At 43.3% G+C, this 27,770-nt stretch overlaps 1 protein-coding gene across 1 annotated transcript in view; it reads right to left on the bottom strand.

Annotated features, from left to right (window-relative positions):
* Window positions 1-27,770, bottom strand: part of LOC126484076 (neuronal acetylcholine receptor subunit alpha-10-like) — a 203,827-nt gene that overhangs the window by 98,765 nt on the left and 77,292 nt on the right. Inside the window, exons 3-4 of the mRNA XM_050107446.1 lie at window positions 23,882-23,929; window positions 6,271-6,380 (exon numbers count right to left, since the gene is read on the bottom strand). Coding sequence (XP_049963403.1) covers window positions 6,271-6,380; window positions 23,882-23,929 — 158 coding nt within the window. The remainder of the gene's footprint in view (window positions 1-6,270; window positions 6,381-23,881; window positions 23,930-27,770) is intronic.

Below are 27,770 nucleotides of genomic sequence, written 5' to 3'. Positions count from 1 at the left end.
AGATTAAGGTCACAGACAATCTAATCAACCGTGACTCGGGATACCAAATCAGCACTGCCTGTAATCCAGCGCTTGAGCTTGTGAAACTGAACGCAGGACACTCCGGGATTCTACAAGAAATAGAAGTGGAGACCGAGAGAACAGCCGTGAGACAAGGTGTCGGACATTAGAGACCAGATCTGACACACCCCATATCATGAACTCCACTTCAGAAGAGGGCCAGGCCGGGCGCAGACGGCGGAGGGAACACCGGCGACCAGACAGGGACAATGTAGCCGCGTCTGGCGGGCGCGGACCTCAGACGGAACACACCACGCGGCGCGGACCGATTAGGGAGCGCCCGGCACGAAACAGAAGTGGAAATCATAGTAACAGTCATGAGATAGCGTACCCAACATATCAGATTGGGTCTCACACACCTCAGATGACAACCACAACCGTTGAGGACGGCCAAAACGGGCGCCGACGGCAGTCGGAACATCCGCGACTGGAGGCGTCCGTTGAAGCCGAGTCTGGCGGGCGCGGACCACAGATGGAACACTCAACTCGGCGCGGACCGATTAGGGAACGCCGAGCTCCTCCCAGGTATAAATACTGGACTCGATCGACCCAAGGACCAGTCTCAGGTAGCACCTGAAGAAGACAGCGAGGCACACTGTTGAAATATCGTGCGAGAACGACGCGAACATACGGCTGGATTCCCGAATATCCAAGATGTCAACAGATCGCCGGGAAAGCATGAAGAATTACAACATGTTTCTAGTCATCAACAGGCCAATGTCGGTGTTGACGGGCCGAGGCGAGGCGTAAGGCTTTGTGTCGTACGGTCACCAAGGGCACACGAGCAGGCCTTCGGTTCCGATAGCCCATATCGATGACGTTTCGTTGAATGGTTCGCACGCTGACACTTGTTGATGACCCAGCATTGAAATGTGCGCCAATTTGCGGAAGGGTTGCACCTCTGTCACGTTGAACGATTCACTTCAGTCGTCGTTGGTCCCGTTATTGCAGGATCTTTTTCCGGCGGCAGCGATATCGGATATTTGATGTGTTACGGACTCCTGATATTCATGGTACACTCGTGAAATGGTCGTACGGGTAAATTCGAACTTCATCACTACATCGGAGACGATGTGTCCATCGCTCGTTCGCCGACTATAACACCACGTTCAAACTCACTTAAGTCTTGATAACCTGCCATTGTAGCCGCAGTAATCGATCTAACAACTCCGCCAGACACTTGTTGCTTACATAGGCGTTGTCGACCCCGAAGCGCAATATTCTGCCTGTTTGCGTATCTCTGCATTTGAATACGCTTGCCTATACCAGTTTTTTTGGCGCTTCGATGTATATGGATACTGTGAGTAAAATGTGTTGGGGATAGAATTAGTGGTAGTTTTTTTTTTTTTTTTTTTTTTTTTTTTTTTTTTTTTTTTTTTTAGCACTTGCAACCTACGTCCTCAATTATTTGCTGGATGTATTCCAATCTCTCTCTTCCTCTACAGTTTTTTCCCTCTACGGCTCCCTCTAGTACCGTGGAAGTCGTTCCCTTATGTCTAAACCTATCATCCTATCTCATCTCCTTATCACTGTTTTACATGTTTCTTTCCTCTCTGATTCTGCGCAGAACTTCCTCATTCCTTACCTTATTAGTCCACCTAATTTTCAACATTCGTCTATAGCACCACATCTCAAATGATTCCATTCTCTTCTGTTCCGGTTTTCCCACAGTCCATGTTTCACTATCATACAAAGCTGTACTCCAGACGTACATTCTCAGAAATTTCTTCCTCAAATTAAGGCCGATATTTGATATTAGTAGACCTCTTGGTCAGGAATGCCTTTTTTACCATTGCTAGTCTGCTTTTGATGTTGCCTTGCTCCGTCCGTCATTGGTTATTTTACTGCCTATCTAGCATTATTCCCTAACTTCATCTGCTTCGAGACCATCAATCCCGATGTTACGTTTCTCGCTGTTCTCATTTCTACTTCTTCTCATTACCTTCGTCTTTCTTCGATTTACTCTCAGTCCATATTCTGTACTCATTGGATTGTTCATTCCGTTCAGCAGATCATGTAATTCTTCTTCACTCTCACTCAAGATAGCAATGTCATCAGCGAATCGTATCATTGATATCCTTTCACCTTGAATTTTACACTACTGGCCATTAAAATTTCTACACCACGAAGTTGATGTGCTACAGGCGCTAAATTTAACCAACAAGAACAACATGCTATGATATGCAAATGATTAGCTTTTCAGAGCATTCACACAAGGTTGGCGCCGTGGAAAGGAGGAGAAATGCATACCATCACGTTTACGACTTTGATAAAGGTCGGATTGTAGCCAATCGCGATTGCGGTTTATCGTATCGCGACATTGCTGCTCGCGTTAGTCGAGATCCAAGGACTGTTAGCTGAATATGGAATCGGTGGGTTCAGGAGGGTAATACGGAACGCCGTGCTGGATCCCAACGGCCTCATATCACTAGCAGTCGAGATGACAGGCATCTTATCCGCATGGCTGTAACGGATCGTGCAGCCACGTCTCGATCCCTGAGTCAACGGATGGGGACGTTTGCAAGACCATCTGCACGAATAGTTCGACGACGTTTTGCGGCAGCATGGACTACAAGCTCGGAGACCATGGCCGCAGTTACCCTTCACGCTGCATCACAGACACGAGCGCCTGCGACGGTGTACTCAACGACGAACCTGGGTGCACCAATGGCAAAACGTCATTTTTTCGGATGAATCCAGGTTCTGTTTACGGCATCATGACGGTCGCATCCGTGTTTGGCGACATCGTGGTGATCGCACATTGGAAGCGTGTATTCGTCATCGTCATACTGGCGTATCACTCGTCGTGGTGGTATGGGGTGCCATTGGTTACACGCCTCGGTCAACTCTTGTTCGCATTGACGGCACTTTGAACAGTGCACGTTACATTTAAAATGTGTAGCGACCCGTGGCTCTGCCCTTCATTCGATCCCTGCAAAACTCTACATTTCAGCAGGATAATGCACGACCGCATGTTGCAGGTCCTGTACGGGCCTTTCTGGATACACAAAATGTTCGACTGCTGCCCTGGCCAGCACATTCTCCAGATGTCTCATCAATTAAAAATGTCTGGTCAATGGTGGCCGAGCAACTGGCTCGTCACAATACGCCAATCACTACTCTTGATGAACTGTGGTATCGTGTTGAAGCTGCATGGGTAGCTGTACCTGTACACGCCATCCAAGCTCTGTTTGACTCAATGCACAGGCGTATCAAGGCCGTTATTACGGCCAGAGGTGGTTGTTCTGGGTAGTGATTTCTCAGGATCTATGCACCCAAATTGCGTGAAAATGTAATCACATGTCAGTTCCAGTATAATATATTTGTCCAATGAATACCCGTTTATCATCTGCATTTCTTCTTGGTGTAGCAATTTTAACGGCCAGTAGTGTAATTCCACTACTAAACCTTTCTTCCTCGACGTACAGATTGAATACTAGGGGCGAAAGGCTACATCCTTGTCTTACACCCTTTTTAATACGAGCGCTTTGTTCTTGATCGTCCACTCTTATTATACCCTATTGGCTGTTGTACGCCGCGCGGGATTATCCGAGCGGTCTAAAGCGCTGCAGTCATGGACTGTGCGGCTGGTCGCGTCGGAGGTTCGAGTCCTCCCTCGGGCATGGGTGTGTGCGTGTCCTTAGGATAATTTAGGTTAAGTAGTGTGTAAGCTTAGCGACTGATGACCTTAGCAGTTAAGTCGCATAAGATTTCATACACATTTGAACATTTTTTGCCTGTTCTACATATTGTGTATGACCCGTCTCTCCCTATAGCTTACCCCTACTTTTTTCAGAATTTCGAAAATCTTGCACCATTTTACATTGTCGAACGCTTTTTACAGGTCGACAAATCCTATGAACGTGTCTTGATTTTTCTTTAGTCTTGCTTTGATTATCAACCGCAACGTTAGAATTACCTCCCTGGTGCCTTTACCTTTCCTAAAGGCAAACTGATCGTCATTTAGCGCATCCTCAATTTTCTTTTCCATTCTTCTGTATATTGTTCTTGTAAGCAACTGGGATGCATGAGTTGTTAAGCTGATTGTGCGGTAATTCTCGCACTTGTCAGTTCTTGCCGTCTTCGGAACTGTGTGGTGTGGATGATGCTTTTCCGAAAGTCAGATGGGATGTCGCCAGACTCATACATTCTACACACCAAGGTGAATAGCCGTTTTGTTGCCACTTCCCCCAATGATGGTAGAAATTCTGATGGAATGTTATCTATCCCTTCTGCCTTATTTGATCTTAAGTCCTCCAAAGTTCTTTCAAATTCTGATTCTAATATTGGTTCCCAATCTCATCTAAATCGACTACTGTTCTTCTTATATCCCCCTCATCGAGGCTTTCAGTGTGGACTCTTAATGTTAGTACCCTTGCTTTTAAAGTAGTTAAATTAAAACATCATGTCTGATGCTGAAGTTTTACTGCATGAACGGTGAAAATGTAGCAATCGATGAATTTTTTTCCTGTCATTATTATGTAAGCTTTGTCAGCAATAAAGGGTTTCCAGAATGTTTGAAATTATTTGTAGAGTCTGTTGGAAGTCGCTAAGTGCTCTCTTTTCAAATACGGGATGAATATATTCCGGATGATTTGAGCACCTTGAGCTTCACTGTCTGAAGACATATAAACAGTCTCTAACAGTTGCATACCAATGGATGGGGTCAGTAACTGACCACAACGCAGTTTTTAGGCTAAAGCTCCTGTCATGTTCAGTAGTTTATTCAATAAATACATGACATTTATCGTAATTATAACTGCTACAATGGACAATAAGAACAGTTTTTGGTTTACACTCATCGCTGAGTTATAGCGATTGTTATAACTGAAGGTGTAGCAGGTCAACAATCACCACTCGCAATCAACCGGTAAACAGTGCGGTGAGTGGAAGGTAATATCTTTGTGGCATTTGACAAAATGCACAAGAAAATGAAATTGACAGATGACGAAATCAGAAATTTGCGTGAAAGTTCAGACAATGAAATTAGTGGTGAACTATCCGAAAGCTCAAAGAGTTCTGGAAGAAAGAAGTACCTGAAGGATCTTGCTCGTGAACTTTGTGACCTCAATATGAAAAGACGCGCTCAAAATGCCGTAGGCCTCAAAATACACTACAGCGTTATCAACTTTTGCGAATGAGTGTAATCAAAATCAAGATGCTGTGGGCAGAGGAAACAACGTTACGGAGCCACGACGGAAAGTAACACGTGCAGCTGTGCGTAATCTGCCAAAGAAAGGGCACTGTTACTTATGTGCCAGAAACAAAGATCGTAAGTACATGAAGGCTTGCACTTCTTGCAGGAAGTATATCTGCCCTGCACACACCAAGAAAGAAGAAGTAGTTCGTATTGTGAATTGTTCTGAATGTGAATCTGAGTAACCCTTGTAATTGTGAAATTAATACAAATAAATGTAAAAAATCTATTTATCTTTTACTAAAAATGTCGCAGAAACCCTTTCCCAGTAATAATAATCAACATTTTAATCTTCTAATCTGCCAAAATTATGGAAATACACAAGTAATGTGATTTATCCTAGATAGAGAATGTGTGATGGTTGTGGGGTCAGTCGCTGACCCCTGCCATTGGTGTTGGCTAGTGCAACATACAGCATTCGTATGCAACTGTTAATACTTATTATTTTAAAAGTTTAACATAAGGATATGGCTCTTAATGAATATATTACGACAACATTTTAAATTTTTGAATTTGATGAATAAAATGTGCAACTGGGACTGGGTGAACGCGTAATTATATTAATCGTTGGTTAATGTGGATGTGTTTTTTAATGTATCAGTGGATGCATAAATGATCAGCCGCAGTGGCGGCGTATTTTTTACTTGCAGATCTCATAAATGACAGAAGCAATAACGCGTTGATGTTGATCTTACTAGGTAGTCGAATGTCAGCAAAACTATTCTGGAAGTGTATTGGACGACAAATGTGTTGAATAAATTAACGTGAAATTAAAACTGAATGAAACATTTTATTAACTCAACCAGCAACCTGAGGAGTATGCAGCTGCATAATCTATGCTGCAGGCGTGTGTTCAACTTAAATGACACTATCAATATCATTTCTGAAAACAGGAAGAAGAATCCTGTAATTCAGATCATTCATAATAAAACCAAGAGAAGATAATTTTGTAGACATTATCTTTTGATTTACATTGATAACATTCAGTAGAACTGTGTAATGATGTAACTCACTGGCCAGTCACAATGAAGGACGGTGTCCATATTTCGTCGGGCCTCGGCCTCACATCTTGGATGCCATCATACACGTTAGGATCCCACGGCAGGTAATCATCATTCCAGTCCTGTAAAAGACGACAGGTTGTGGTAGGTTCTGTTTCACTGTCGTAATGTGTCAGCAAGTGATAATGTATGCACATTATACCTTCTTTCCACGAAATACTTTATATGGTGGACGCCAGCAACTTTATAGGGAAAGGCCTCAGATGTAGCCGTCAGATTCGACTTACATGTTGGGGGATCGCTTGCGTATAACCTAAAGTGAAAGATTAAGATATTTTGGGTCGATCACCCCAGTTTTTTTGTGAAAACCAACCCAAAAATTGCCGGGTTTTATTGGTAACTGAAAACTGAGCATTCTTCCTCCCGATATATGGGGCCCACAAACGCATATTGTCGTAGAAATTGAGGAAAGATATTTTTATGAATTCTGCTTATATAACTGTAAAGCAACCGATGTTTGAGGAAAACATCTGGCTGCAGAGCAGAGAAACGTGTTCGATTCCAGAATAGGTTCTGCAGATTTCTTCATTTGTATTTTTTCCGTTTCGGAATTGGCGGAAATAGAAGGCTTGATGAGGTTAGGAGGCTTAATAAGGTAAGTAAATCAATAAAGGATAATAATAAAGTGTGCAAATAATTTTAATCCTCCAGAATGAAATTTTCACCCTGCTGCGGAGCGTGCACTGATATGAACCTTCCTGGCAGATTAAACCGGTGTGCTGGACAGAGACTCGAACTCGGGACCTTTGCCTTTGGTAGGCAAGTCTTCTATAGACCGAGCTACCCAAGCACATCCGACCAGCCGTCCTCACAGCTGTACTTCCAACAGTACCTCGTCTCCTACTTTCCAAACTTCACAGAATCTGTCCTGGGAAACGTGTGCTCCTGGAAGAAGTTTAATTAAGTAAGTATGTGCTGTGGAATTAAAAGAATCGAAATTGGAAATCACATAAAGATCGTCCTCCCCCCATGAACCATAGACCTTGCCGCTGGTGGGGAGGCTTGCGTGCCTCAGCGATACAGATGGCCGTACCGTAGGTACAACCACAACGGAGGGGTATCTGTTGAGAGGCCAGACAAACGTGTGGTTCCTGAAGAGGGGCAGCAGTCTTTTCAGTAGTTGCAGGGGCAACAGTATGGATGATTGACTGATCAGGCCTTGTAACAATAACCAAAACGGCCATGCTGTGCTGGTACTGCGAATGGCTGAAAGCAAGGGGAAACTACAGCCGTAATTTTTCCCGAGGGCATGCAGTTTTACTGTATGGTTAAATGATGATTGCGTCCTCTTGGGTAAAATATTCCGGAGGTAAAATAGTCCCCCATTCGGTTCTCCGGGCGGGGACTACTCAAGAGGACATTGTTATCAGGACATAGAAAACTGGCGTTCTACGGATCGGAGCGTGGAATGTCAGATCCCTTAATCGAGCAGGTAGGTTAGAAAATTTAAAAAGGGAAGTGGATAGATTAAAGTTAGATATAGTGGGAATTAGTGAAGTTCGGTGGCAGGAGGAACAAGACTTTTGGTCAGGTGAATACAGGGTTATAAATACAAAATCAAATAGGGGTAATGCAGGAGTAGGTTTAATAATGAATAAAAAAATAGGAGTGCGGGGAAGCTACTACAAACAGCATAGTGAACGCATTATTGTGGCCAAGATAGACACGAAGCTCACGCCTACTACAATAGTACAAGTTTATATGCCAACTAGCTCTGCAGATAACGAGGAAATTGAAGAAATGTATGATGAAATCAAAGAAATTATTCAGATAGTGAAGGGAGACGAAAATTTAATAGTCATGGGTGACTGGAATTCGAGTGTAGGGAAAGGGAGAGAAGGAAACATAGTAGGTGAATTTGGATTGGGGTAAGAAATGAAAGAGGAAGGCTTCTGTTAGAATTTTGCACAGAGCATAACTTAATCATAGCTAACACTTGGTTCAAGAATCATAAAAGGAGGTTATATACATGGAAGAACCCTGGAGATACTAAAAGGTATCAGATAGATTATATAATGGTAAGACAGACATTTAGGAACCAGGTTTTAAATTGTAAGACGTTTCCAGGAGCAGATGTGGACTCTGACCACAATCTATTGGTTATGAACTGCAGATTAAAATTGAAGAAACTGCAAAAAGGTGGGAATTTAAGGAGATGGGACCTGGATAAACTGACTAAACCAGAGGTTGTGCAGAGTTTCAGGGAGAGCATAAGGCAACAATTGACAGGAATGGGGGAAAGAAATACAGTAGAAGAAGAATGGGCAGCTTTGAGGAAAGAAATAGTGAAGGCAGCAGGGGATCAAGTAGGTAAAAAGACGAGGGCTAGTACAAATCCTTGGGTAACAGAAGAGATACTGAATTTAATTGATGAAAGGAGAAAATACAAAAATGCAGTAAGTGAAGCAAGCAAAATGGAATATAAACGTCTCAAAAATGAGATCGACAGGAAGTGCAAAATGGCTAAGCAGGGATGGCTAGAGGACAAATGTAAGGATGTAGAGGCTTATCTCACTAGGGGTAAGATAGATACTGCCTACAGGAAAATCAAAGAGACCTTTGGGGAAAAGAACCACTTGTATGAATATCAAGAGCTCAGATGGGAACCCAGTCCTAACCAAAGAAGGGAAAGCAGAAAGGTGGAAGGAGTATATAGAGGGTCTATACAAGGGCGATGTACTTGAGGACAATATTATAGAAATGGAAGAGAATGTAGACGAAGATGAAATGGGAGATACGATACTGCGTGAAAGTATTTGTATGGAGTGTAGCCATGTATGGAAGTGAAACATGAACAATAAATAGTTTGGACAGGAAGAGAATAGAAGCTTTCGAAATGTGGTACTACAGAAGAATGCTGAAGATTAGATGGGTAGATCACTTAACTAATGAGGAGGTATTGAATAGAATTGGGGAGAAGTTTGTGGCACAACTTGACGAGAACAAGGGACCGGTTGGTAGGACATGTTCTGAGGCATCAAGGGATCACAAATTTAGCAATGGAGGGCAGCGTGGAGGGTAAAAATCGTAGAGGGAGACCAAGAGATGAATACACTAAGAAGATTAAGAAGGATGTAGGTTGCAGTAGGTACTGGTAGATGAAGAAACTTGCACAGGATAGTGTAGCATGGAGAGCTGCATCAAACCAGTCTCAGGACTGAAGAACACAACAACAACACATAAAGATCATAAAGCACAAACGGTCAACACTGATTAAAAAAAATATCCTCATTGCTAAGAGGGCAATGCGATCTTCTAGTTCAGGGGTCTCCAAACTTTTTAGCCCGCAGGCCACATAGATTCCTCCACGAAGTCATAAGGGCCAAGATCTACCCAGTGGGAAAAATAAAGGTGTTGTTGCTCTACTTTCTATGGCCGTAGAAAATGACGGTGGCTCAAAATCATTAGTAGTGCATTGTATTATTCACCAACAGTCTTTGTGTGGAAAGCATTTAGATATGTCAGAAGTTTTAAAGCCAGTTATTTCAATTGGTAATAAAACAGATCCCAAGTACTCAGTCATCGCCAGTTGCGGGAGTTTCTTGAAGATATTGAGGAAAGTGACTTGCCATATTGTACGGCAGTGCGCTGGCTTAGCTGCGGTAAAGTTCTGACCCGTTTTTTGGAACTCCGAACTGAAATTTTTTTGAACGAAAGGAATCGCCCTCTGGCTGAGTTACGGAACGGAGAAGCGTTACCCGCAGAACTTCAGTTTAAAATTATTGATTTGCAATGTAGCGACTGTTTTAAAGGAAAACATTCAAAGCCAACATTACTGGAATTTTATAAGTGTCTTCCGTCCACAGTTTCCAAATTTGCCCGTGGCTTTTTTCCGCTTTTGGCACTACTTATTTGTGTGAAAAATCTTTCTCCAAAATGAAACATGCAAATAGTATTTACAGATCAAAATTAAGTGATGAGCATTTTAATTCGCTGATGATTATCTCTACCAGTGAACTTGATCTACAACTGGAGGTAATTATGAAAGGAATGTTACACCTACATAAAAGTCACTAATTATCACTCAGATGTTAAATTTCTTTACATGAATACTCTAACACTATGAAGTTTCAAGATATAAATTAATTACAGTTACTTTTATACATCAATTACAACTAAAATATCCAATATCATTATGTACAGCAGGTATTGTATTTTCTTTAAATTGCCTTTAAATAAAGATATTTTATACCATTTACTTGTTATATGTATTTTACAACGTAATCAAAAGAAAGTGAAACCTCGCTTAAGAAGCATTTTCCATAATGATTGATTACTAAGGCTAGTCGCCGAAGTGGCGTCCATTTGAAAGACTTGCACCAGACTCGTGAGTAGAATAAAATGCACAGAATTTTTTTACTTAAAATGTTTTCGCCAAACTAGTCTGTAAACCGTTCTTCTTTTTTCACTATCGCACGGAGAATGGTCTGTTTATTGTGGATAGCGGCACGTTTAACCATGACCTTCCGCTTTGTTAAGATAGAACTCGGACAATGTCGCGGCGTATTGGTCGCGATAGGCCTCGAAACTTAATTGTTGGCAGTGCAGGCACCACCTCAAATATTTGGCGGGCCGCACACAGGGGATGTCCGGCCAGCTAACACGGGCCGGTTTGCCGACTCTCGCGGGCCGGTTTCGGCCCGCGGGCCGTACTTTGGAGACCCCTGTTCTAGTTCGTTGATCTGTTCAGAGAAGGCATATCGGCCCATCTACATCTACATCTACATCTACATTGATACTCCGCAAGCCACCTAACGGTGTGTGGCGGAGGGCACTTTACGTGCCACTGTCATTACCTCCCTTTCCTGTTCCAGTCGCGTATGGTTCGCGGGAAGAACGACTGTCTGAAAGCCTCCGTGCGCGCTCTAATCTCTCTAATTTTACATTCGTGATCTCCTCGGGAGGTATAAGTAGGGGGAAGCAATATATTCGATATATTCAGCTTTGTTACACTTTATGCGGACTAATCTTACGGTGATTATGAAAAGGGGTGAACGAAACTTTCAGTTTAACCACAACAGAAACTCTAATGTCTCTGATTTTATCCTCATGGTCTGTTCGCGAGATATACGTAGGAGGGAACAATATACTGCTTGACTCCTCGGTGAAGGTATGTTGTCGAAACTTCAACAACAGCCCGTACCGAGCAGCTGAGCGTCTCTCCTGCAGAGTCTTCCACTGGAGTTTATCTATCATCTCCGTAACGCTTTCGCAATTACTAAATGGTCCTGTAAAGAAACGCGCTGCTCTCCGTTGGATCTGCTCTATCTCTTCTATCAACCCTATCTGGTACGGATCCCACACTGGTGGGCAAAATTCAAGCAGTGGGCGAACAAGCGTACTGTAACCTACTTCCTTTGTTTTCGGATTGCATTTCCTTAGGATTCTTCCAATGAATCTCAGTCTGGCATCTGCTTTAGCGACGATCAACCCTATATGATCATTCCATTCTAAATCACTCCTAATGCGTACTCCCAGATAATTTATGGAATTAACTGCTTCCAGTTGCTGACCTGCTATTTTGTAGCTAAATGGTATGCGATCTTTCTTTCTATGTATTCGCAGCACATTACACTTGTCTACATTGAGATTCAATTGCCATTCCCTGCACCATGCGTCAATTCGCTACAGATCCTCCTGCAATTCAGTACAATTTTCCATTGTTACAACCTCTCGATATACTATAGCATCATCCGCAAAAAGCCTCAGTGAACTTCCGATGTCATCCACAAGGTCATTTATGTACATTGTGAATAGCAACGGTCCTACGACACTCCCCGTCAACTCTAACTGCTTTAAAAATTGGTGAGCTCTAACAGGATCAAGTCCAACATAAGCAAACGTATCTAGATAAGATATTCACTACCGCAATGCCGTTACGCTGGTCCAGCATACTTCACTTTCAGGGACACCCAAACTGTATTGACTGTAGTCACGCCGACCGAGTTCTTTCGTCATTCATCTATTATAATTTCATTGTTTCTCGTAATAATGTCAAAGCGGTAGGTGGATCAAAACAAAATGTCCACACACTCTGTGACCAAAATGGTATTGGAGCAGAGGATGACAGACTTAAGGCCGAAATACTAAATGTCTTCTTCCAAAGCTGTTTCACAGAGGAAGACTGCACTGTAGTTCCTTCTCTAGATTGACGCACAGATGACAAAATGGTAGATATCGAAATAGACGTCAGAGGGATAGAGAAAAAATTAAAATCGCTCAAAAGAGGAAAGGCCGCTGGACCTGATGGGATACCAGTTCGATTTTACACAGAGTACGCAAAGGAACTGCCCCCCCCTTCTTGCAGCGGTGTACCGTAGGTCTCTAGAAGAGCGTAGCGTTCCAAAGGATTGGAAAGGGGCACAGGTCATCCCCGTTTTCATGAAGGGACGTCGAACAGATGTGCAGAACTATAGACCTATATCTCTAACGTCGATCAGTTGTAGAATTTTGGAACACGTATTATGTTCGAGTATAATGACTTTTCTGGAGACTAGAAATCTACTCTGTAGGAATCAGCATAGGTTTAGAAAAAGACGATCGTGTGAAACCCAGCTCGCGCTATTCGTCCACGAGACTCAGAGGGCCATAGACACGGGTTCCCAGGTAGGTGCCGTGTTTCTTGACTTCCGCAAGGCGTTGGATACAGTTCCCCACAGTCGTTTAATGAACAAAGTAAGAGCATATGGACTATCAGACCAATTGTGTGATTGAATTGAAGAGTTCCTAGATAACAGAACGCAGCATGTCATTCTCAATGGGGAGAAGTTTTCCGAAGTAAGAGTGATTTCAGGTGTGCCGCAGGGGAGTGTCATGGGACCGTTGCTATTCACAATATACGTAAATGACCTTGTGGATAACATCGGAACTTCACTGAGGCTTTTTGCGGATGATGCTGTGGTATATCGAGAGGTTGTAACAATGGAAAATTGTACTGAAATGCAGGAGGATCTGCAACGAATTGACGCATGGTGCAGGGAATGGCAATTGAATCTCATATGTAATGTGCTGCGAACACATAGAAAAAAAGATCCTTTATAATTTAGCTACAATATAACAGGTCAGCAACTGGAAGCAGTTGTTTCCATAAGTTATCTGGGAGTAGGAATTAGGAGTGATTTAAAATGGAATGATCATATAAAGTTGATCGTCGCTAAAGCAGATGCCAGACTGAGATTCATTGGAAGAATCCTAAGGGAATGCAATCCGAAAACAAAGGAAGTAGGTTACAGTACACTTGTTCGCCCACTGCTTGAATTTTGCCCACTAGTGTGGGATCCGTACCAGATAGGGTTGGTAGAAGAGATAGAGAAGATCCAACGGAGAGCAGCGCGCTTCGTTACACGATCATTTAGTAATCGCGAAAGCGTTACGGAGATGATAGATAAACTCCAGTGGAAGACTCTGCAGGAGAGACGCTCAGTAGCTCGGTACGGGCTTTTGTTGAAGTTCCGAGAACATACCTTCACCGAAGAGTCAAGCTTTATATTGCTCCCTCCTACGTATATCTCGCGAAGAGACCATGAGGATAAAATCAGAGAGATTAGAGCCCACACAGAGGCATACCGACAAACCTTCTCTCCAAGAACGAGACTGGTATAGAAGGGAGAACCGATAGAGGGCCTCAGAGTACCAATTGTTTCTTTCACAATTTACGACACACATTAGATATCTCGCTGCGATCTCTACAGCAGTACCAGCAGAGCATGGAAAAACAAATGAGTTACGAAATGACGTGTAATTCACGATACTGCCGCTAGGAGACTAGTAAGCAGCTATGGCTGACAATGGAAGACTGACGACAGGGCAACGATCGGCAATTGTGTTACTTTTTCATGAAACGAAAAGCCTTGTTGTGACTCAGAGGCGTTTTCGACAACAGTTTAACACACGATGGGTCCCTTGCAAGAAGACCATCCACATGTTGTATGATAAATTTGTACAGGAAGGTGCAGTATTGGAAGCGAAGCGACCTCGGCCTAAGCCTGTTTGTTCGCCGGAGAATGTTGAAGCGGTACGAGTCACTGTACAGAGAAGTCCCGGGAAATCGTGTAGAAAGGCAGCAGTGCAACTGGGAATATCCAGACGCTCCGTTCAACGAATTCTTAAAAGTGAACTCCATATGTACCCATACAAGATGACCTGTGCACAGAAGCTCACTGATGAACACAACCAGCAGAGACTACTGTTGCTCAGTTGGCGGATGATAGGGAAGAAACTCTCAACAACGTTTGGTTTTCAGACGAGGCGCATTTTCATTTAGACGGTGTGGTTAACAAACAGAATGTACGCTTTTGGGCCACTGAAACCCACAAGTGCTTCATGAACGACAACATTATGCTCCGAGGATTACAGCGTGCCAGCAATTTCCAGTCACGAACTTATTGGACCCTTTTCCTTTGAAGAAACTGTGAACAGCGAGCGTTATTTGAGCTTGCTTCGGCATAGCTTTATTCCACAGCTTCTTGCTACTGCCTTGCCCTTCAGCACGCAGTGGTTCATGCAAGATGGAGGAAGGCCACGCACATACTGCAAACACTGTGTTGGAGTTTCTACACGAGCATTTCGATATGCGGATCATTTCACTCAGGTTTCCAGGTCGCTTCAATGACGGACAAAATTGGCCTCCCAGTAGTCCAGACCTCAATCCATGTGACTTTTTTCTTTGGGGGTACCTAAAGGAAAAAATTTTCCTGAAATGTCCACGTGATTTAATGGAGCTCAGAAGACTTATTCTTCAAGCTTGCAGTGAAATTACAGAAAACATGTGCCGTAGGGTAATCACTGACTTCGGTGTTGGTTTGAAGGAAGTTAGGAAACGAAATGGTGGACATATTGAGCGTGTGCTGAGTTAGAACAAATCTCCATGGACGGCTCTTCATTGTAGTATATGTTCCTTTCAGATTGTATTGACAATAAAGTTTGTATTCAAAAACAAAATGGTAACACATTTCGTGCGCCGCCCTGTATTTTAGTGATTAATAACTCGAGTCCAATTTACAAAGAAGTTGGCAGTAAGAGATCAGTGAACAGTAGGACGCTGGAACTCCTCTGGCCATGTTTCCTCTCCGGAGGCAAGCTGGCCTGCAGCTGTCGTAACCCGTCCTTAATGTCCTGGATACTGGTGCTGTGAGGGAGTTGACGTCCGTCGCCGGCCGCAGTGGCCGAGCGGTTCTAGGCGCTTCAGTCTGGAACCGCGTGACCGCTACGGTCGCAGGTTCGAATCCTACCTCGGGCATGGATGTGTGTGATAAGCTTAGGTTAGTTAGGTTTAAGTAGTTCCAAGTTCTAGGGGACTCATGACCACAGATGTTAAGTCCCATAGTGCTCAGAGCCATTTGACGTCCGTCTTCCGCACCACACAGGTACGATCGGGAACAAATCTGGGGATCGCGCTAGCCATGGCAGTTCCTTAGCATCGGGCAGCCGGTTCGTGGAGACACGTGCTATGTGTGGACGAGTATTGTCCTCATGAAAAAAGGCACCAAGACACTATCGCATGACAGGTAACACAAGGGGATGCAGGATGTCAGGATGACCGTGACAGACGACTGCGCCTTCTGTTCCGTCAGTCATTATCAGCCGTGATCTGAAGACATACTCGATGGCTCCCCACATCATGACACCGAGTTTAGAACCGCTGTGCCTCTCCAAGTTACTGGAAGAATGCAACCTCTCCCCAAGTCGACGATGGTCATCCGAGGTTCATCCCGAACACGGTGTGATGCCATTCATCAGCAGCTTCCCGTCACCACCCTACCCTAACCGCCTCAGTAAGCCAGCAGTCTGTCTGCTGCTAGTCTCCGAGTAATGGCGTTTGGATTGCGCAGAATGTTGCAGGGTTTCCCATGGGATGGCAGGAGTATATGTGAGGGATTACGATGTGCTTGGTTGTTGTGTACATAGTTCCGCGTAGTCAGCGTGTACACAACTATCCCACTACAGCGCGCCCCGCTAAGCACAACAGCGCAGGCACAGCGCTCGTCTGTCTCCGCACTACGAGATGGCGCTGTCTTAGAGACGGACCAAATTATGCTCCGCCGATCCGCGTATTAATATGTAACGCATCCAATGAGATTGCTGCTAACGTAGAACCTTTTCTCCTCACAGATCACACTCACGCAGCGATATCTGAACGCGCGAGGTATTATAACGAGTGTACAGACCTCCTATTAGTCAGTCTGTACGAGTCTGCACCAGTCTGCATTTGTCTGCATTAGTCTGTACCAGTCTATAGTCAAGTTTCAGTCTGCGCCTAATAAGATTACCATATTCCTGTACATAGCCATGAAGATAAATGAATAGACACTTTGTCAAGTATCAGGGATATGTGAGAATAAGATTAATGTACCAAGACCAAAGGAACTTCAGATTGTCCATTGTAAATAGCATCCAGAACCAAGTTAAGTTATTTTTATGCTTGTTATTATTTTAATAAATGTGTGTGAAAATTAATCAAGTTCTGTTTAAAGTTGGTCACCGTCAATCTGCTACTGTAAGCGTGCAAGTGGCATTTCTATCGTCTGACCTAACGGCAGAAGATAAACACGTCACGATAAGACCACGAGACATATTGCTGACACTCGCCTACTTCGTTAGAGCGACAAGTCAAATAATCTGATGGTGTCTGTACCGAAGGTCTTACAGTACGCACAACACATTGGTGCCCAATAGTCTGATCCTTCCTTGTTGTCTCACATGACAAGTACGCCTGCCCTCACACTCCCATGCTGTAGAGTGCTGTAGAATGCCCCATAAATCTGCACAACTGGAACAACTGGCCAAATGGAGACCTATGATGAAGCCTCTTTCAAACTGCGTCTGATGCTCATAACTCTCTCCCACACAAATACACGGCATCTCCGTGTCCATCACAGTGATATCTCAACATCTGACTCCCGTTATACCCCATATCAATCCTGGCAACATTTCAAAATACCAACAGCTCTTGTGCACTCATATAAGTGTTCTATCTCTCACAAAGGACTATAGCGTGCAGATGTGTACGAAGTTCATTGACCTCCGACAATGTCTTCTGGTAAGTATCCTTTAATTTACGTCTATGTTCAAAAACTTTTTGTTAACAGATTACCGGTTTCGGTCTATAATGACCATCTTCAGATCTGTAGCACAAAATGGGAAAACATAAATGCAGTCGAAGATTGTCTACAGTTAAAAACAATAAATAGACCACAAATGCATAAATATGTCAGCAGTATTTTTCATTATGGTCTATGTATTGTTTTTAAGCTGTAGACAATCTGCGAATGCATTTATGTTTTTCCCATTTTTTGCTGCAGATCTCATGATGGTCGTTATAGACCGAAACCGGTAATCTGTTAACAAAACGTTTGTGACCATAGACGTAAATTAAAGGAAACTTATTGTATGTATGGGTCACTGTTTTATTCGTGACAATGTCGCAGCTTGTGAATGTCTTATGAGCACTTCACTTGTTTTACCAGGCCATGTAACTTATAGGTAAAATGTTATTGCCGCTAATAATTTTATTACATAAAACTGTTGCCAAGTTGTCATTGGCGACTGTGTAATGTAAGGCTCAGTGGTATTTTAGCTTACGGGCTGAAAGAAACGTTTTTCCCTATGACCACAAGTCCCATGAATGTATATCGCCTTTTCTTAAGTCTTGCTACCGTTATCAAGCGTAACGTCAAAAATCCCTCTTCGGTGTTTCCCAGGCACAGGCAAAGTGAGTGGAAGCCTCGCTGAAGCATATACGTACAGCAGTATTTGGCGACGAATTACTACCTCCACCACAGTTAGATGACTTTTGTGTGTTATTAATCATTATAGCTGTCATACTGAAAGACAGAACGCTTGAAAAGTTTAGTATTGGGTTCAATCGCTTTATCAAAATTTTCATCCGTCCACATAAATTCAGTTTATGAGATTATGATTGTAGACAAAAGCTGTCATAGACGTTCTTTCACTTGAGACGTCGCCTGCATCGACGTAAAGCGTTTTGGTAATTCGTAGTAACGTACTTTAGCGTCAAGCTGTGCTGCTGAGTGTCTACTGTCTTACCTTAACCCACATAACACTTTCACGACCTTCGGTACATTACTTTCTAGACGGCTGGTGCCGTCAAATACAAGAGAGACGCCTGTATTATGTTTGGGCAGCTCAGTGAAGTCGCGGGGCTAACTTAGCGGAAAAACAGAACTCCACTGTGAGACTGACCTCCTATTCTGTGATAGCGAACGACAGTATCAGAAGTAACCAGCGTTACCACAATGCAAAATGTCGCGTTCTGGTATGTAATTGCAAAGCATTACTTTCTTAATCATCTGTAAATAATATAGAAAGTGTCATTAAATTTTCGTGAAGATGTACGAGGGGACTTCAAAATTAAGTTACACATTATTATAATAGACCAAGTAACTTTAACTGAATGCTGCACTACAAAGGGACACGGATACATGACGTGCAGAATGTAGATGCCAAATATAGACGCAGTGAATAGTCATTTAGCAACCCATATAAGGACGCACGGGTTTATTCAATTTCCCGTAATGACTGTACCCAGAAGTACATTGGGCATACTGGTAGAGATTTCGACACTACTTTTAAAGACCATCTCAATTTGAATAGTTCGAAATTTTTACGTGGCAATCAAAATTCCATTACAGAGCTCCACAGTAGCTTGGAGATACTACACAAAGAGTCCAAGCGTGGCGTTTTAAATAGGCCTGAGGATATACATGAAATAAAGTTCATAAGACAGTCCCCTCGTAATACTTTCAACAAGAAAGCGAATTAAGACACAGAGCTTTATTGGCCAATTTCGACTATTTTGCATTTTTAAGTAGGGAGTCTCAACATAGTTGGATAGCTTATTACACATGTCTACTTTACAAGTTTTATTCTTGCAGAGAAGAGAACAGCAACCAGCCACCAGTGACTTCTCTGTATTTTACACACAGCCACTGGCTCAGAATGTCATTTTCGACAAAACAGCATTTTCATTTTATGTTAATATACAGGTTTACTCCCACTGCCGATCCGCACGTAGGTCATTCTGAGTCATTTAGTGTGTACTCTCTTCTAATGTTACAGAAATGATTAGTAAGATTTAAATTTTTTCACCTTATTATATTTGTTTCACCCACGTTCTGTTCTTAAGTGACGCAGGGAGCAGAGTCTACAGCGCGCGAGCAATCGCAGTTCCTCATCTTCCGAGTTGCCTGCGTTCAATTTGCTTAGCCATCTTAGTGCCCGGACGGCAGTCACTGCACACGCCCCGGCAACATCATGTGGACCCCTCGTAGCTTGTGTTGTCAGCCGTTACGACTGCTATTCTGCTAGTGACACACACACATAACCCTGTCGACTTCAGGTAAATCTGACCCTCAGCATAATCTTCTTCCTTTGCTTCATTGATGGCCCCCAAAAGGTTTTAATAATAATACACTACTGGCCATTAAAACTGCTACACCAAGAAGAAATTCAGATGATAAACGGGTATTCATTGGACAAATATGTAATACTAGAACTGACATGTGATTACATTTTCACGAAATTTGGGTGCATAGATCCTGAGAAAGCAGTACCCAGAACAACCACCTCTGGGCGTAATAACGGCCTTGATACGCCTGGTCATTGCGTCAAAAAGAGCTTGGATGGCGTGTACAGGTACAGCTGCCCATGCAGCTTCAACACGACACCACAGTTCATAAAGAGTAGTGACTGGCGCATTGTGACGAGCCAGTTGCTCGGCCAGCATTGACCAGACGTTTTCAGTTGGTGAGGGATCTGGAGAATGTGCTGGCCAGGGCAGCAGTCGAACATTTTCTGTATGCAGAAAGGCGCGTACAGGACCTGCAACATGCGGTCGTGCATTATCCTGCTGAAATGTAGGGTTTCGCAGAGATCGAATGAACGGTAGAGCCAAGGATCGTAACACATCTGAAATGTAACGTCCACTGTTCAAAGTGTCGTCAATGCGAAGAAGAGGTGACCGAGATGTGTAACCAATGACACCCCATACCGTCACGCCGGCTGATACGCCAGTATGGCGATGACGAATACACGCTTCCAATGTGCGTTCACCGCGATTTCGCCAAACACAGTTGCGACCATCATGATGCTGTAAACAGAACCTGGATTCATCCGAAAAAATGCCAAGTTCGTCGTTGAGTACACCATCGCAGGCGCTCCTGCCTGTGATGCAGCGTCGAGGGTAACCGCAGCCATGGCCTCCGAGCTGATAGTCCATGCTGCTGCAAACGTCGTGGAACTGTTCGTGCAGATGGTTGTTGTCTTGCAAAGTCCCCATCTGTTGACTCAGGGATCGAGACGTGGCTGCACGATCCATTATAGCCATGCGGATAAGATGCCTGCCTGTCATATCGACTGCTAGTGATACGAGGCTGTTGGGATCCAGCACGGCGTTCCGTATTACCTCCCTGAACCCACCGATTCCATATTCTGCTAACAGTCATTGGATCTCGACCGACGCGAGCAGCATTGTCGCGATACGACAAACCGCAATCGCGGTAGGCTACAATCCGATCTTTATCAAAGTCGGAAACGTGATGGTACCCATTTCTCCTCCTTACACGAGGCATCACAACAACGTTTCACCAGGCAACGCCGGTCAACTGCTGTTTGTATATGAGAAATCCGTTGGAAACTTTCCTCATGTCACCACGTTGTAGGTGTCGCCACCGGCGCCAACCTTGTGCGAATGCTCTGAAAAGCTAATCATTTGCATATCACAGCATCTTCTTCCTGTCGGTTAAATTTCGCGTCTGTAGCAAGTCATTTTCGTGGTGTAGCAATTTTAATGGCCAGTAGTGTAATTTTAAAAAGTGTATTTTCATACATTAATTTGGTTAGTATCCATCATGAACTTTACCTATTTTTTCTTCTTCAATCACTCCAGACCCAACATTTTCCCGGAAAACATTTACTAGACACACCATCCGTTGTCTGACATAAGCCCTCAGCATGGTGTTGTAATCGGTCAAGCGATGACAGTTCATCATAATTTTAACACAGGTCAGTTCTGTTTTCGTCAGTTGTTTGACGTTGCAGTGGAATGTCCCCATCTCTTTTTGTTTTAGTTACTACACAGTTTTTAGCCACCATCAGTTTCTCTTTACCAATTCCATTCCTGCGTTTTTATAGACAGTACATTTATCATTTATGACGAAGAAGACTGAGAACTTTACCTAGCTACACCAACTCTTCCTCTCTGGCATTCTGTAATAGCTCGCTATACCATACGACATATCATTGTAAGTAACCATCTTCCGGTATGAAATCACAGATCTTACTATTATATACGAGTAGACCCCTTCCTTATAGGGGTATTCCATTCCTTCGTTATTATACAGGGTGTTACAAAAAGGTACAGCCAAACTTTCAGGAAATATTCCTCACACACAAAGAAAGAAAATATGTTATGTGGACATGTGTCCGGAAACGCTTACTTTCCATGTTAGAGCTCATTTTATTACTTCTCTTCAAATCACATTAATCATGGAATGGAAACACACAGCAACAGAACGTACCAGCGTGACTTCAAACACTTTGTTACAGGAAATGTTCAAAATGTCCTCCGTTAGCGAGGATACATGCATCCACCCTCCGTTGCTTGGAATCCCTGATGCGCTGATGCAGCCCTGGAGAATAGCGTATTGTATCACAGCCGTCCACAATACGAGCACGAAGAGTCTCTACATTTGGTGCCGGGGTTGCGTAGAAAAGAGCTTTCAAATGCCCCCATAAATGAAAGTCAAGAGGGTTGAGGTCAGGAGAGCGTGGAGGCCATGGAATTGGTCCGCCTCTACCAATCCATCGGTCACCGAATCTGTTGTTGAGAAGCGTACGAACACTTCGACTGAAATGTGCAGGAGCTCCATCGTGCATGAACCACATGTTGTGTCGTAGTTGTAAAGGTACATGTTCTAGCAGAAGTCAACATTACCTTCCTTCAATTGGGCCAACTGGCGGTGAATCGAGGAAGTACAGTACATACTGACGAAACTAAAATGAGCTCTAACATGGAAATTAAGCGTTTCCGGACACATGTCCACATAACATCTTTTCTTTATTTGTGTGTGAGGAATGTTTCCTGAAAGTTTGGCCGTACATTTTTGTAACACCCTGTAGACCGTACATTTATCATTGATGACGAAGAAGGACGAGAACTTTTCCTAGCTACACCAACAGTAATTCCGTAATAGCCCGCTATAGCAAAGGACATAGCATTGTAAGTAACCATCTGCCGGCATGAAATCACAGATCTTATTGTATACGAAGAGGCCCCTTCCTTATTGGGGGCATGTGATCGACAGCTAGTTTCCTAACCAGATGCATAATACTTTCTTCCTTATTTAAATCTATTCACTCAGCAGTTTGAAAATATCTCAGATAACTTCATTTCCCCATTGTCACAGCATTAATTTGTAAAAAAATTTGCACAGATGTACAGCAGAAGATGCAACTTAAAAGTTGCGAAACCGGTTATGTGTGTCTCTAACTGACTTCAGTAAATGCAGCTATTGCGACCTGTTGTGCTTTTAATTCAGTTTTGTGTTTTAAAAGTTATGACACCTGTCTGCAAAATTCTGTATTATACTATATGTATGATTAGTCAGTTATGTATAATTACGGTAGTTGTGGCTGCCCTGGTTTTAAAATTATTTGATACCTGTTTAGTCAAATAAGTGCCAATCAAATACCTTGCCTTTTGATGATATCTGACTAACTGTAAGCTGCCAACTGCCTATTCTCGCGAACTCATCACATTATCACGACCCAGTTCTGTTCATAAGTGTGCTACAGTCCTAGGCTGCTTCAGTAGAGTCCAATTAACTGCCAATACTTCTCATAGTTGACAGAAAAAAATGCTGCGGAAGATCTTCGGTCCAGTGTTCGACACAAACAGTATGAATGGAGAATCAGACACAACTGTGAACTAGAGTAACTGTACCGAGATGCCAGTATACAGAAGTCATAAGATGCAAGTGACTAGAGTGGCCTGGACATTTGGCTCGGGTGGAAAGACACAAGTGGCCACGGAAGCTCCTGGATTTCATCCCCACACGCAGGAGAATTCCAGGAAGACCAACGAAAGGGTCGTGGGATGGCCTCCATGAATACCTGCCACTGATGTGGACGGTTGGCGGGTGGTAGCGATGTGTAGAAGACAATGCAGAAAGAAACTTGTAGCAGTGATCAGTGTGTTGGGCTTGATCACGTAAAAATAAAACTAAACTAAATACTGCCATAATTTTAAGGTTAATCTATGTGCAATTTAGACGTTTATTCCCAAACAATCGTGCTACCCCACATACTTCAACTTTGACGTACGTTTCCAGTTGCTGCACCATTTCATTCCAAAACAGTGGTGCATCTGTTGCCCGTACCACAGTAGAACTGTGACAGCGTGAAACACAGAACATGTACTGGTTTCTGACACTCTCGTTTTGCAGTGGTCTTAGCGTGGGGCGACATGTGTAACTTTTTGAAGTCCCTTCGGAATACAGAATTTTTTGAACTGAAACCTATAGGCATAACACTATGGAACACTTACCATCAGTATCCAAGTATTCACTTGCAACGATTCGTGGTAATACTCGTTCTGTAAAAAATAAAAGTATTAATTAAAATATGGCATATAAGTACATACATGACAATATTTAATTTCACGTCTTAGGCATGCAGTCAAAGGTGGATGAGCAATTTTTTAGATTAGGTTGGCATCACATACAAATATCTGTAGCGTCTCATCACTGTCGAGGGTAATTTGAGGGTTGCTCAGAACAGTTACAGGGTCCACCAACCTACTGTCCAAACTTACAGTCGTCATTACGGCGATATGTTCGCCTTCCCTCCCCTATTACGTGATAATACAAAACGAGCTGCCCTTTTTTGCACCCTTTCGATGTCCTCCGTCAATCCCACCTGGTAAGGATCCCACACCGTGCAGCAATATTCTAACAGAGGACGAACGAGTGTAGTGTAAGCTATCTCTTTAGTGGACTTGTTGCATCTTCTAAGTGTCCTGCCAATGAAACGCAACCTTTGGCTCGCCTTCCCCACAATATTATCTATGTTGTCTTTCCAACTGAAATTGTTCGTAATTTTAACACCCAGGTACTTAGTTGAATTGACAGCCTTGAAAATTGTACTACTTATCGAGTAATCGAATTCCAACGGATTTCTTTTGGAACTCATGTGGATCACCTCACACTTTTCGTTATTTAGCGTCAACTACCGCCTGCCACACCATACAGCAATCTTTTCTAAATCGCTTTGCAACTGATACCGGTCTTCGGATGACCTTACTAGACGGTAAATTACAGCATCATCTGCGAACAACCTAAGAGAACTGCTCAGATTGTCACCCAGGTCATTTACATAGATCAGGAACAGCAGAGGGCCCAGGACGCTTCCCTGGGGAACACCTGATATCACTTCAGTTTTACTCGATGATTTGCCGTCTAATACTACGAACTGCGACGTTCCTGAGAGGAAATCACGAATCCAGTCGCACAACTGAGACGATACCCCATAGGCCCGCAGCTTGTGAGGAACGGTGTCAAAAGCTTTCCGGAAATCTAGAAATACGGAATCAACTTGAGATCCCCTGTCGATAGCGGCCATTACTTCGTGCGAATAAAGAGCTAGCTGCGTTGCACAAGAACGATGTTTTCTGAAACCATGCTGATTACGTATCAATAGATGGTTCCCTTCGAAGTGATTCATAATGTTTGAATACAATATATGCTCCAAAACCCTACTGCAAACCGACGTCAATGACATAGGTCTGTAGTTTGATGGATAACTCCTACTACCCTTCTTAAACACTGGTGCGACCTGCGCAATTTTCCAATCTGTAGGTACAGATCCATCGGTGAGCGAGCGGTTGTATATGATTGCTAAGTAGGGAGCTATTGTATCAGCGTAATCTGAAAGGAACCTAATCGGTATACAATCTGGACCTGAAGACTTGCCCGTATCAAGCGATTTGAGTTGCTTCGCAACCCCTAAGGTATCTACTTCTAAGAAACTCATGCTAGCAGCTGATCGTGTTTCGAATTCTGGAATATTCCATTCGTCTTCCCTGGTGAAGGAATTTCGGAAAACTGCGTTCAGTAACTCCGCTTTAGCGGCACAGTCGTCGGTAACAGTACCATCGGCACTGCGCAGTTTGGTAGTTTGTTCATCATCGTCATAACGTCGTGCAAACTTGTCCGATCCACCGCGAGTCGGCCGGCCGCACAAAGTTGTGACTCCAGCAATGTTGGCGCATGTGGACACACTCAATCGAGGTGATCGACGGATCACAATCAATCATCTTGCTGCACAACTGGACGTCTCTGTTGGCAGTGCTGACACTTTCGCCCACCAGCTGGGGTACTCAATAGTGTGGACCCGCTAGGTTCCACGCCGCCTTACAGAAGACTATAAACATCAATGAAGGACCATCTGTGTGGAGTTGCTTGCGCGTTACCAGGCTATTGTGACAATTTTTTGTCGAACACTGTCACAGGCCATAAAACATGGGTTCATCACTCCGAACCGGAAACAAAGCAGCAGTCCATGGAGTGGCTCCACAGCACCTCTACTCCGGAGAGAAAGTTCAGAGCCGCACCCTCAGTCGGTAAGGCCATGCGGCAGTGTTTTGGACTCTATTTGATGTCCGCCCTCATGGTCCAATGATCAACTCTGAAGTGTGTTGTGCTACCCTTTGGAAATTGAAGAAACGACTTTAACGTTGTAATGTTGATGCATTAATTTGTTCTGAAAGCGGTGCTGATATTCGAGACAATAAAAGCGGGTTAAAAGCTGTGGGCCATCTGGGGAAGTTAACCTTGCATTGCTGAGCAACTGTTTCACCAGGTATCCAGTCTAGCTTACCAAATTCCCAACCAGACTAACATTAAATATAATCTTTTAATAGTCATCTTACGACAACCGGTGATACTTATATAAAAAGTGAAATTAAATAAAAAGAAATAAAGCAGTTTATATTTGGACATTTATTTTAACATTGATCATTGTTCCGTTAAAATTTCAGCATATTAAACTTGATTCATAACTAAACTGGTGCCGTATTTAGGATTGTGAAAATGTGAGTTTGTAATCTTACGGAACACATCAAATATGGAGCCGAGATTGGGAGACTGAATACAACACTGCATTCATAAAATAACACACGAAGAACGTTGAAACATATGCAAGAGGAAATCAACCACAACCAACCGATTCAATTTTCACACAAAGAGGTTCCGTTCGTAGCGCAATCCTGTCCCTAATGAAATTACCACACACTGGTATACTAAATTCATGCTAGCTCTCTGTGAAATCTTCCCAAAAAGAATAGCTGAGCGCTACTTTGATTATTACACCACATGCTTCACGAGGTCAACTTGGTTTTCACAAATAGTGTAACTCCACAATAATTTTTATAATTAAAATAAATTACATCGAAACACAAATAACAAAAGAAAAACTTCGAACTGGTTACTATCGTCTTACTATTAACATGATGGTTCAAACAATTGCATAAGCACGTGGTACTGGTATCACAAAGTACACCCTACGTGGGTTGAACATGCCGGCCGAAGTGGCCGTGCGGTTAAAGGCGCTGCAGTCTGGAACCGCAAGACCGCTACGGTCGCAGGTTCGAATCCTGCCTCGGGCATGGATGTTTTTGATGTCCTTAGGTTAGTTAGGTTTAACTAGTTCTAAGTTCTAGGGGACTAATGACCTCAGCAGTTGAGTCCCATAGTGCTCAGAGCCATTTGAACCATTTGGGTTGAACATAAAGAAAAGTTGCTATACTGAAAAATATTGTCAAGACGAGACGTTATAAACTCACGCACATTCGCATTTAAGATTGATGATCTGAGTTAGAGTTACGGATCATCCACACGTGGTTCCACTTTACTCACAAAGTAGTGAGAAAGCAACTACTGGAAGATATTCTGAACTTCACACTTGAATTACACTGCATTGCAATTTAAGATAACATTAGATATTTTAGATCTAAACCTGAAATAAAGGTGATTAAATTTTCAGTTAGGCTGAACTTAGGAAATCCATTGTCCTACGGATGTAGCACAGACACGCGTAGCCGGAGATCTTACCACTTCAGACGCTCGCCGCGGACAGACTGACCTGGGCCCCTACCGAGGGTGCTTAACAGATACAAAACGGAAGTGACCAGAGAGGCAGCTTCCTATACCAACATGACAAGGGACGGACAGGACCTTACTAAGAATAGAAACCTCTCTGCTTTTAGAAAGTGTAGCTACCTGTTCCGACATTGGTCCTACTGTTCTCTAGCAGACAGGCTTGTCTGCTACCCTCAAGCATGCAACTAGAAATACATTTGCTCATTCATCCTCTCACACAGACGGGAAGGGGGATGACAGTATCGTATCATATACAGTATATAAAAGAAAGCGGATGTA

This window comes from Schistocerca serialis, chromosome 6 (assembly GCF_023864345.2).
Source record: "Schistocerca serialis cubense isolate TAMUIC-IGC-003099 chromosome 6, iqSchSeri2.2, whole genome shotgun sequence".
NCBI lineage: Eukaryota > Metazoa > Arthropoda > Insecta > Orthoptera > Acrididae > Schistocerca > Schistocerca serialis.
This window is presented reverse-complemented; position numbering and strand designations above follow the sequence as displayed.